We start from the raw sequence: 12,664 nt of genomic DNA, 5'->3' as shown, positions 1-12,664 counted from the left end.
TTTTAAATTATGTATTTTAGTATTAATGTTTAGTATTAATACATTTAAATTAGTGTTATATAGTGTCTTGATCTTATCATGAGCTGAGGGTACTATTTTGTTCCTATAGGGAAACAAAATATATAATTGTACCTTTAAAGGTGCCAAATTGGTCCTTTACGGTACAATTTTGTATCCAAATGTGCTATAAAAGGTACAAAAATGTACCTTTCAAACCTAAATCTGGACATTTGTACCTTTATAGCCCATTTGGGTACAAAATTGTACCCTAAAGACCAATATGGGACCTTTAAAGGTACAATTTTATATTTTGTTCCTTCTAGGAACAAAATTGTACCCTCATTGTACCTTTTTTTCTGAGAGTGCACAAGATGAAAAATCTATAGTTAAAATAAAGTCTGACTGAAAAGACTTAAATAACATGTAAAATCTATATTAAGCTTGTTAGACAAAATAGTGAATTTGACTATATGTGTGTGAAGATTTGAAACATTGTTCTCTGTGTGGCAGTGTTCCAGCTGTGAGGCTATGTGTTTGTGTAAACATGCTCCTAACAAAAGGTGGAAGTTTTACGGTAGTGTGTAAAATTTAGTCCTGTTGTATCGAGAGCCAGCATGGAATTTGAGCATGAGATGTGAATGTGATCTGGCTCAAAAAACTTCCAAATCAATGTTTTATTTTAAAGAAGCATGAAAAAGTGCAATGTTCAAGGTTGAATCCTGTAAGAAAACATTTTCATTGTTACTGCAGTTATTACACTGGAGCCACAAGGCAACTCTATACTACTGTTTGTAGTTTAAACTGCAGCTATATTGAGGATAGCACAGTTTACCACTTTTAGGAGATGAAACTCATCCAACAAATGAACACAAGTACCTTAAAATTTATTAATTTTAGCATACAGTTAATTCCTTCTTTATACGTGACATGCGGTCTAGAATGCATCTGTGGCTTCTAAAACCTCAGACCTGAGTGTTTTTACACCTACAGTGAGAAAATCATGTTTTAAGGAATTACTCAGTCTATGTGTACGTGTAGTATCACACAATACCATTGTGTTCTATGGAAATGAAAATGTGAATAACACAAATATAACAAATTTGGAAATGCAAACAGGATCAGCAATTATTAACTTTTATTGCTATTAGGCTGCTAAGCCGCTAGCAAAGGAAGTTAACAGTTGCAGGCCTTGTATTAACAATGCAGTTAGTTCACTAAGTGTGTTATTAGCAGATGAGTTTTTGTTACGTGAAGACCACTGATTTTTGCTCTTTAGTGATTTCCGTTTTCTCAGAAAATAAGGTGGAGGTCTTCCCTGTTCTGATGTCCAACATTGTTCCTCTCTGTGACCAAACTTTTTACAGGTCATACAAAGCCTGTTTTGTTTGCCTGAGGGTTGATTGCTGTGATCATCTGAGGTTTGAGGGTTTTTAAGACTCTCTAATGCTTCTACACCATGCGTCTTTGCTGCGCTATGGTGTGGCATCACCTTAATTACTGAAACGGGCAAACTCTTTTTAGCTACGGCCTCTGAACAAATCATTTCAGATTCATTACAAGTAACTTCATCTGAGAAGTGAACATGCTTTTTAATCCCATCGCTGTTAAGCATTTTGGGAGACACAAACTTCTGTGTTTTTAGCATAGCTTTTAAATCTGCAATGGTGTCTTTTTGACTTTTGCATTTTTCAGCCAGGGCTAACTGTTCAGCTAGTAAATTATCAAGCTGTAACTTGAGATCTAGAATTTTTGCCTCTGACTTTTCTGCCTCTGATTTTTGAACATCATCAAATTCTTCACATCTAGCCTTTATAATTGAAGGTATTTCTGACATTACATTGCGCAGTTTTGAGTAACACATGTAATTTAGTGCTTCAGTTATATCACCACGTTTTGATTTCTTTCCATTTTTGCCAATTATATCCCACCATGCAAATAATGTAGAGACTGAGTTTGTTAATTCAAGTCCCTCTTTGTTAAGTTTGCACAATGTAGGTTCAACTTTTTTGGTCCATAAAGCAAAGAATACATCACTTTCTTTAGAAATGAACCCTTCCATCCTTGAGGAGGTAATCTGAAATTTACCAAATTGAACTATTGAAACAAATTACAGTCTTGTAAATTCTGTTTCATGCAATTTAAGCAAATGGAGAAACAATAAAAGTAGACTTACCCACTCTTGTGGTTAGAAGGCCAATTTTAATCCATTCACCAGGTCAGCTGTTAAAATCCAGCTAAGACCGGTTAAGTAAATTTCAGAAAAACTCACTGCAAAGGATCCCGGGTTTCGGCACCATCTGTAAGGACGGTCTTTAAACCACAGCGGTTCGAACTGTAGTTCTGCCGAGCGACTAAAAAATGATCAGCATGATGGTAAAAAACTGTACATTTCTAGTCAAACCATTCTTCTGCAATCTTATACCAAAAGCGGAAATAAGGGCAGTATTAACAGCTATAAATGTGGGAGAGCGCTGATATTATGTGATTGTATTGTATTGCGATATGGAACAATTAAGTGTTGATGTTAAATCAAAAGTAATTCACAAATACTTGAAAATGAGATGATTTAATGACAATAAATCTCTATGGTTACAACTGAATTAATAACAAAATACTGTATAAAATGATCAAATATGAAATGATAAAACATATGGTATAAATTGTACCCAGCTTAAATGTAAAATTAAAGTTACCAGAGGTAGAAGGAGAGACACACAGGAGGGAGAGAGACAAAGAGAGCAGGCCCAAAAGCCTGATAGCAGTAGAGTCAGAGAAGATAGACTCCAGAGGAGGAGAGGAGCAGAGCAGGAGAGAACCAGGCCAGGAAAAGAGAGGCAGGAAAAAGAGACAGAGCCAGAGTTTACCACCTATTTTGTATCTTTCTTGACCATGTGACCACCAATGCTGAGACATTCAAACTGACCAATCAACATGTGACCACACCATAAAACCCCCAAAGTCCACACAACAGGCCCTGATCTTATCAGTATCTGCCTTTGTAGTCAGTATGGACCTTCTTGAGTGAAAAAGCATGTTTTGTATTATAAACAAATGCATATGATAATTTAGCCTCTTACAACTTATTTAAAATAGGCACTATCCTTATAAATAAACTGCGTAATTGCAATCTAAACAACTACATTCTAGCCTCATAAGTACATAATGTTGTCCAACAGCTGCAATATTTGTCAAACTGAAGTGAGTTTATTGATCTGCTCTCACTCTGTGGGCGGAGGAATACACAGGTGTGAAGAGGCAGTAGAAGGGGTTTTATTTCCAAACATTGCAGATTTGCAAACAAGACAGAACTGTTGTGCGTGTGCGTGTGTGTGTGTGTGTGTGCGTGTGTGTGTGCGCGTGTGTGTGTGTGTGTGTGTGAGTGTGTGCGCGTGTCCGCGTGTGTGTATGTTTAAAGTAGGGCTGTACGATATTGGAAAAAATTGACATTGTGATTTTTTTATTATTATTTTTTTTTCCCTGCGATATTTTTTTATATATATATATACTTAAGATATACTTTTGCACACATTACATACAGTATCACTGTTCTATCTGCTGCAACACTGACTGTAAAATTCTTCCACAAAGAACTAGAGCAAGGTTTTTTTTCTTTTTGGCTGGTGGAGGACCAAGAATAGTCCCTTTCACACATACAGACCTTTTCATCTAGAACGTGCTGACGTGAGACGTCTGCTTTAGCCAATCACAACAGTCAGACGCATTCACGTCTGCGCGGTTTATGAGAATAAAAGCCTTTGAATATTTTTCCAGACACATTTAGCTGCTAGAAGTTAGTCAGAGAACGCTTATATGTTCATCTTAATTCTAACTGTGTAAATAATCATCAATAAGATGCTTATGATAAGCCGTTGTTTGTTACCTTCAAGCTTTGCGTGTGCCGGTGAAACAGTCGTGAACGCCAGCACACACATATTATAAACATCTCGACATGCGAAAGTGATCCTCCATGTGTTTTCCTCGAAGTTGTTCACAATACTGATCATCCACAGAGTTTGTGATGTAAACAAATTTTTTACAAATACAAGCGCAGCCATTTAAAGCTCATTTGTGGTTAATGATGTCAGAATTTACCGGAATTTTGAAATGGATGTGTGAACGGTCTTTTCTGGAAAAATTCTGTAATGTCCTCGCCTGTAATGTCCTCGCCTGTGTGAACAGCGCTTTTTTTAATTTACCGGTAAAGTCTTCGGGAAATTTTTCAGATATTTACCGGTATCACTGTGTGAAAGGGGCTTGTGAGTGACGGGAAGCTATGCTAAGGTTAACTAGCTTAGCATATATTTTGCTGTCTGCAAATGACAGTAATTTAAACGCATCATAAAACTCTTATAAGTGCATACAATTCGACACAACTACACAAGCAGCATTTTAACCTTTATAACTGAACGTTAACGTTACTCTGTCTACAGTCTATTGTCTTAATTACCTCGCTAACAGAGCTAACTAGCGTAAACAGAGAGCAACAGATTGCAGACGTCAATAATGCAGCGCAATGGAATAAAAACCGATCAAACTCCGCTTTAAGTACGCTACAAGTTTATAAACTGCCTCTGGGACCCAGTTCAGAAACAAAAAATTATTTAACAAAAATAGTGATGCAGTAAAGTATTTTTCGCTCTGCCAAGCTTTCTCTGTTGCTGTGTGGAGCAGCACCTTATACCCCGGCCCCACCCCGCCCCCCGACTCCTGAACGTCTGTCTCACTCACTCACTCACTCACTCACTCTCTCACTCACGCGGGCATGCACTGGGGTCTCATGAGGAAACGCAGCTTTTTGATATAAAGTACTGGTAATAACACGCTATTCGTGCTTATCCAAATACCGTATTCGGGTTCGGTTCCACCCATAATATATATATATATATATAATTTTTTTTTTGCTTTGCATCGCACCTCCTGCGATGTGACTATCGCGGATGCACGCATCGCGATTTCGATGCCGAAACGATGTATCGTGCAGCCCTAGTTTAAAGTATAAATATTAAATATTGTGGAGCCCTAATCCTTGTCATCGCAGTTGTCTAAAAAAGTTGTCATATACAGTTGGTGTCATCAGTTATCGTTGTTGTCAGTATAGTTATTTAGTAGTCTAAGTATAAGTAAAGTACTAAGTGGTAAATAAATTAAATATATAATATATTTATAATGAATATAAAAATGTGGCACAAATGCATATTTAACATTAGCAATATAATTCAGGGCTCGAAATTAACCTTTTTTCTTGGTAGCACCGATGCTCCTAACTTTAAAAAGTTAGGCGCATCAGCCAAAAGTTAGTCGCACCCACCAATTATGAGCACCGTTACTACAAGTTTTATACAAACAGATTTATTGCATTTGAAATCAACAGTAATCAAACTAACAAGCAAAAAAAAAAAAAAAATATATATATATATATATATATATATATATATATATATATATATATATATATGCAAGCGTGAGGAAAATATGTCTCAACGAAATCCCGTTATCACAAGAAATACATTTTATAACATGACTGAGTGACTAAAGCATACACGGAGCGCTCACCGGCCCTGCACGCACTGCTTGAATGAATGTGTTAACGGTATAACTGTGCTGTTCTCACAGGTGCTGTCTGATATTGCACTGATGCTTTTGACATATACTGTACCTTATTATATGCATACGTCATGTTAATAGCAATACTTTTCATGAGTAGCGATATTAATTTACTCAGTGTAAGCCCGTTTGCGATGCCGATGGTGTACGTAGTGTTCAATTTGACATATAGCTGTCCCTTGCACAGCGGACAGCATCTGGCGATTATATGAAGGATTAAACAGAAGCTCTCGTGCTAGATGTGGCAAACAGTTACCTGAAAACTCCATCCCACAGACTTTTCACAGCGGACTTGAAGCCAACGGAGTCTTTTATCCACTCTTGGAAAAGTGTAGATGGTGGACTAACATTCAGCACATGATCACAACTAAGATGTGTCATTATTTATAACTTTAGATGCCATGGTTTCTAAAACAACATCTGTCAGTGTCAATTTCATTCTCATCTTCAGCGCTTTACAGTTTTTCGCGGTAGTAGCCCTCTCTGTCATCCCAAGCAAGAAGGCGCTGGCTGAGTGATTGACAGCTGACATTAACCAATCATTTTTAATTTTTAATTTTTAATTTTAATTGTCAAATTAAGGGTGTCACGATCCTCCAAATCCTTGATTCGATTACATTTTCGATTCTAAAGTCACGGTTCGATTCGATTTTCGATTTAAAAAAAGAAAAATTAAACAAAATCATAAACAAATCGTACAGTGAATGAATAATAAGTTACACGCATAATTACCACCTGTCAATCACTTTTCCGCGGGACTCGTGAATAGGCGTGAATAGGCAGTGATCAGTGTCCTTATAATGGCGTCGGTAAAAAGGTGCACAACCAACAGGAACCAGCCAACAGTATCTGAGGTGTTCGCTAAAATTACCAAGTACAAATGTGAAAGTTTGAAGCAGTCTACTGACCCGCTGACTGCCTGGACCCGCTGTCTCCAGCGCATGACTGTGTGTGTGTGCGTGTGTCTTAGCCTGTGTGTGTGTGGTCACGTGATGTGCGTTTTCAGCAGTAGTAAGGAAGGAGGGCTGCTCAGTAATGCAAAACGCCAGTATGGATGTGGATCGTTGTCGTTCTACAATGCCATTAAAAAACTAAGGCCTACTAGTGTAAACGGGGCCTGAGTGTGTATTTCGTGACAAATCGTGACACCCTTATGTCAAATGCATCTAAACAATTGCTGATATTTCTTCTGTTCACCAGTGATTTAGGAAAATTCAGATTTATTGAGTTTTATCATTGTGTCTGTGTTCCTCCAGAGTGAATGTGAGCGTCTCTCCTGCTGATGCTGTCTCATGAGTGGATTGTGCTGATTTATGTGGTGTTTTTGTGGCGTGTTGAACATTATTAGCTGATCTGAGTCACAGCGCCAGGAAATAACAGCTTCCGGTCCATCTGAACACCAAGAGCCTGAGAACACTACAGCTCTGAAGCTGTGATGAAACAGTCAAAGCCAGAGTTCAGGCAGATATGAAGAGCAATAAAAGAGGAGTTTTCTTCAGTAGAGCGTTCAAGATTTTAGGCTGTTTCATGTCATTTTCTTTGCAAGTCATTAGGCGCTGGCGCTTTCAGAGTCCAAAAAACGTAATACATACATTAAGAAATACACTTTCATCTAAGGTTTCCAATCAATTGCTACAGCAGGTCTAATATACACTCACTGGCCACTTTATTAGGTACACCTTACTAGTACCGGGTTGGACCATTTTGCCTTCAGAACTGCTTTAATCCTTCATAGATTCAACAAGCTACTGGAAATATTCCTCAGAGATTTTACTTAGGTAGGCTGTGGTGTTGATGCTCAATTGGTACTAATGGACCCAAAGAAAATCTCCCCCACACCATTACACCACCACCAGCCTGAACCGCTGATACAAGGCAGGATGATCCATGCTTTCATGCTGTTGAGGCCAAACTCTGCTCCGAGCATCTGAATGTGTCAGCAGAAATGGAGACTCATCAGAGCAGCAACGTTTCTCCAATCTTCTATTGTCCAGTTTTGGTGAGCCTGTGTGAATTGTAGCCTCAGTTTCCTGTTCTTAGCTGACAGCATTTGGACAGGTGCACCTAATAAAGTGGCAAATGAGTATACATGTAAATACAGTGCTCAGCCTAAATGAGTATACATCCTTTTGAAAATAAATATATTTAATACATTTTCCCCGTGACTATAAACAATATATATATATATATATATATATATATATATATATATATATATATATATATATATATATATATATATATATATATATATATATATATATATATATACACACACATATATTCATTGAAATAGGAGTTTGAGTACTAAACGTCTTTATAAATTGAAAGATAGTACATTTAAATTCAAACCTGTCATTGTACAAATGTATTTATATTATTTTAAATGTATGTTATTGCAGAAATATAATTACAAGCTACACATTTTTAACTAAGTTTGATATATTTCTATATTTCTTTTTGTTTTTCATGTTTATTAAAATTTAATTTAATATTTTTTGCCAACATATTAATTTGGGTATAAAAAAAAAATCTGTCAAACATTTCTATAGACTATTACTATATAGATTAAAAACCATTTAGTAAACTTGAAATATGTGTTAATGGGATCTAAAATTACAATAGCTATTTTATTATTATTATTATTATTATTATTATTATTATTATTATTATTGTTAGCATTATTATTATTATTATTTGTTCTTTTTTATTATATTTTATCATCATTATTATTATTATTATTATTATTTTTATTATTATTATTATTATTGTTGTTGTTAGCATTATTATTATTATTTTTGTTATTTCTTATTATATATTTTATTATTATTATTATGATTATTTATTATTATTATTATTAACATTATTATTATTTTTTTATATATTTTATTATTATTATTATTATTTGATTTATTTATAACATTTAGTAATTTAGGAAATTCATGGGTGTTCAGGTGAATTCAGGTCTTCTACTAAAATGCTGGTTCAATACTTTTTTGGTTAGTTTGTTTCGAGTTACTGAAGTGTGTGTGTGTGTGTGTGTGTGTGTGTGTGTGTGTGTGTTTTTCTCAGGATGATGAGGTGGTTCTGCAGTGTGTGGCCTGCATTCAAAAGGAGAACCGCAAGTTCTGTCTCAGCGCAGAGGGTTTGGGGAACCGCCTGTGTTACCTGGAGCCCACCTCCGAGGCTAAGGTGAGGAACATTATTCACCTTAAACGAACTGAATTCTAAACTTGTCAATATACAAAATTCGTGTTGTGTGTATTTATTAAATTGAATGTTTGTGTGGTCGAATGATGTTTTTAATGGTCTAAGTGAGTCTTAGTAAAATGTCATAATGTAGATTTCGTTGTATTTGCTGGAGTAGTTGTAGTTTCATCATAGTTATTGCAGTTGTTCGTTAAGTTTTCTTTATAGCAATTATTCTCATTGTAGATTTCCATATGGTTGGCGTTGTAGTTATGGTTCTTATCATTAATATCGCAGTTGCTCGTATAGTTGTCATTCATATCCTTGTCATCATAGATATCGAAGTTGTTTGTATAGTCGTCCTCATCGTTGTTGTCATAGATATAGCAGTTGTTCATATAGTTGTCATACTTATCATTGCTATCATAGTATTCACAGTTGTTTGTATAGTTGTCATCCTCATTGTTGTCGTCATAGACATGGCAGTTGTCTATATATTTTAATTCTCGTTGTCATCATAGTTATTGCAGTTTTTCGTATAGTTGTCATATTCATCGTTGTCGTCATATTTATCACATTTGTTTATATAGTTGTCATACTCATCATTGTCAAAATAGTTAATGAAGTTGTTCATAAAGTTGTCATATTTATAGTTGTCATTATAGTAATTGCAGTTGTTTGTATAGTTGTCATACTTATCGTTGCCATCATAGTTATCACAGTTGTCTTTATAGTTTTCAAACTCATCGCTGTTTTCATAGTTATAGCAGTTGTTCGTATTGTTGTCAAACTCTTAGCTGTCGTCTTTATTATTGCAGTTTTTCATATAGTTGACATACTCATCGTTGTCGTCATGGTTATCGCAGTAGTTTGTGTAGTTTTGTAGTTATAGTTGTCATGTTAGTTATCGCAGTTGTCGGTATAGTTTTTGTAGTTATAACTGTCATCAAAGATATCGCAGTTGTTTGTATAGTTGTCATAGTAATCATTATTATATTTATAGCAGTTATTTGTATAGTTGTCATACTCATTGTTGTCGTCATAGACATTGCAGCTGTCTATATATTTTCATTCTCATCGTTGTCATCATAGTTATTGCAGTTTTTCGTATAGTTGTCATATTCATCGTTGTCGTCATATTTATCACATTTGTTTATATAGTTGTCATACTCATCGTTGTCATCATAGTTAACGAAGTTGTTCATAAAGTTGTCATACTTATTGTTGTCATTATAGTAATTGCAGTGGTTTGTATAGTTGTCATACTTATCATTGTTATAGTTATAGCAGTTGTTTGTATAGTTGTCATACTCATCGTTGTCGTCATAGACATCGCAGTTGTCTATATATTTTCATTCTCATCGTTGTCATCATAGTTATTGCAGTTTTTCGTATAGTTGTCATATTCATCGTTGTTGTCATATTTATCACATTTGTTTATATAGTTGTCACTCATCGTTGTCATCATAGTTAACGAAGTTGTTCATAAAGTTGTCATACTTATTGTTGTCATTATAGTAATTGAAGTGGTTTGTATAGTTGTCATACTTATCGTTGCAATCATAGTTATCACAGTCGTCTTTATAGTTTTCAAACTCATCGTTGTTTTTATAGTTATCGCAGTTGTTCGTATTGTTGTCAAACTCTTAGCTGTCGTCTTTAATTTTGCAGTTTTTCATGTAGTTGTCATACTCATCGTTGTCGTCATGGTTATCGCAGTAGTTTGTATAGTTTTGTAGTTATAGTTGTCATGATAGTTATCGCAGTCGTTCGTATAGTTTTTGTAGTTACAGTTGTCATGATAGTTATCGCAGTTGTCGGTATAGTTTTTGTAGTTATAACTGTCATCAAAGATATTGCAGTAGTTTGTATAGTTTTGTAGTTATAGTTGTCATGATAGTTATCGCAGTCGTTCGTATAGTTTTTGTAGTTATAACTGTCATCAAAGATATCGCAGTTGTTTGTATAGTTGTCATACTTATCATTGTTATAGTTATAGCAGTTGTTTGTATAGTTGTCATACTTATTGTTGTCGTCATAGACATCGCAGTTGTCTATATATGTTCATTCTCATCGTTGTCATCATAGTTATTGGAGTTTTTCGTATAGTTGTCATATTCATCTATGTCGTCATATTTATCACATTTGTTTATATAGTTGTCATACTCATCGTTATCATCATAGTTAACGAAGTTGTTCATAAAGTTGTCATATTTATAGTTGTCATTATAGTAATTGCAGTTGTTTGTATAGTTGTCATACTTATCGTTGCCATCAAAGTTATCACAGTTGTCTTTATAGTTTTCAAACTCATCGTTGTTGTCATAGTTATCGCAGTTGTTCGTATTGTTGTCAAACTCTTAGCTGTCATCTTATAATTGCAGTTTTTCATATAGTTGTCATACTCATCGTTGTCATTATAGTTATTGCAGTTGTTTGTATAGTTTTTGTAGTTATAATTGTCATGATAGTTATCGCAGTTGTTCGTATAGTTTTTGTAGTTATAGCTGTCATGATAGTTATCGCAGTTGTCTGTATAGTTTTCATACTCATCGTTTTTGTCATAGTTATCGCAGTGAATCGTATTGTTATCAAACTCTTAGCTGTCATCTTTATTATTGCAGTTTTTCGTTTAGTTGTCATACTCATCGTTGTCCTCATGGTTATCGCAGTTGTTCGTATAGTTTTTGTAGTTATAGTTGTCATGATAGTTATCACAGTTTTTTTGTATAGTTTTTGTAGTTATAGTTGTCATTGTAGTTATCGCAGTTGTCTGTATAGTTGTCATACTCATCGTTGTTGTCATGGTTATCGCAGTTCGTATAGTTTTTGTAGTTATAGTTGTCATGATAGTAATCGTAGTTGTTTGTATAGTTTTTGTAGTTATAGTTGTCATGATAGTAATTGCCGTTGTTTGTATAGTTTTTGTAGTTATAGTTGTCATGGTAGTTACCGCATTTGTCTGTATATTTTTCTTAGTTATAGTTGTCATGATAGTTATTACAGTTGTTTGTATAGTTTTTGTAGTTATAGTTGTCATCGTAGTTACCGCAGTTGTCCGTATATTTTTCTTAGTTATAGTTGTCACGATAGTTATTGCAATTGTTCTTATAGTTTTTGTAGTCATAGCTGTCATCATAGATATCGCAGTTGTTTGTACAGTTGTCATACTTATCGTTGTTGTCATAGTTATCACAGTTGTCTATATAGTTTTCATAATCATCGTTGTTGTCATAGTTATCGCAGTTGTTCGTATAGTTGTCATACTCGTTGTCATGGTTATCGCAGTTGTCATGTAATTTTTAGAGTTATAGCTGTCATCATAGATATCGCAGTTGTTCGTATAGTTGTCATACTCATTGTTGTCGTCATGGTTATCGCAATTGTCGTGTAATTTTTAGAGTTATAGCTGTCATCATAGATATTGTAGTTGTTCATATAGTTGTCAAATTCATCGTTGTCATCTAAATTATGGCAGTTGTCTGTATAGTCGTATTCAGCGTTGTTGTCATGGTTATTGCAGTTGTCCGTATAGTTCACATTTTAGTTGTCATCATAGTTTTTGCTGTGTGTTTCTACTGCGGATAGTTGTCTGTATAGTTGTCATACTCATCGTTGTTGTCATGGTTATCGCAGTTCGTATAGTTTTTGTAGTTATAGTTGTCATGATAGTAATCGTAGTTGTTTGTATAGTTTTTGTAGTTATAGTTGTCATGATAGTTATTGCCGTTGTTTGTATAGTTTTTGTAGTTATAGTTGTCATGGTAGTTACCGCATTTGTCTGTATATTTTTCTTAGTTATAGTTGTCATGATAGTTATTACAGTTGTTTGTATAGTTTTTGTAGTTATAGTTGTCATCGTAGTTACCGC

The 12,664-nt window shown here is 34.7% G+C and overlaps 1 protein-coding gene across 11 annotated transcripts in view; it reads left to right on the top strand.

Moving 5' to 3' along the window:
* Positions 1 to 12,664, top strand: part of LOC101884734 (ryanodine receptor 3-like) — a 275,348-nt gene that overhangs the window by 39,676 nt on the left and 223,008 nt on the right. For all 11 annotated transcript variants that reach the window (XR_012393129.1, XR_012393127.1, XR_012393126.1 and 8 more), the window contains exon 2: positions 8,677 to 8,796. Coding sequence is in view for 7 of the 11 variants with exons in the window: in XM_073927942.1 (XP_073784043.1) it covers positions 8,677 to 8,796 (120 nt within the window). In the remaining 4 variants the exon portion in view is untranslated. The remainder of the gene's footprint in view (positions 1 to 8,676; positions 8,797 to 12,664) is intronic.

Source organism: Danio rerio, chromosome 17 (genome assembly GCF_049306965.1).
Source record: "Danio rerio strain Tuebingen ecotype United States chromosome 17, GRCz12tu, whole genome shotgun sequence".
NCBI lineage: Eukaryota > Metazoa > Chordata > Actinopteri > Cypriniformes > Danionidae > Danio > Danio rerio.
Note: the sequence above shows the minus strand (reverse complement) of the source record. Positions and strands in the feature narration are given on the sequence as shown.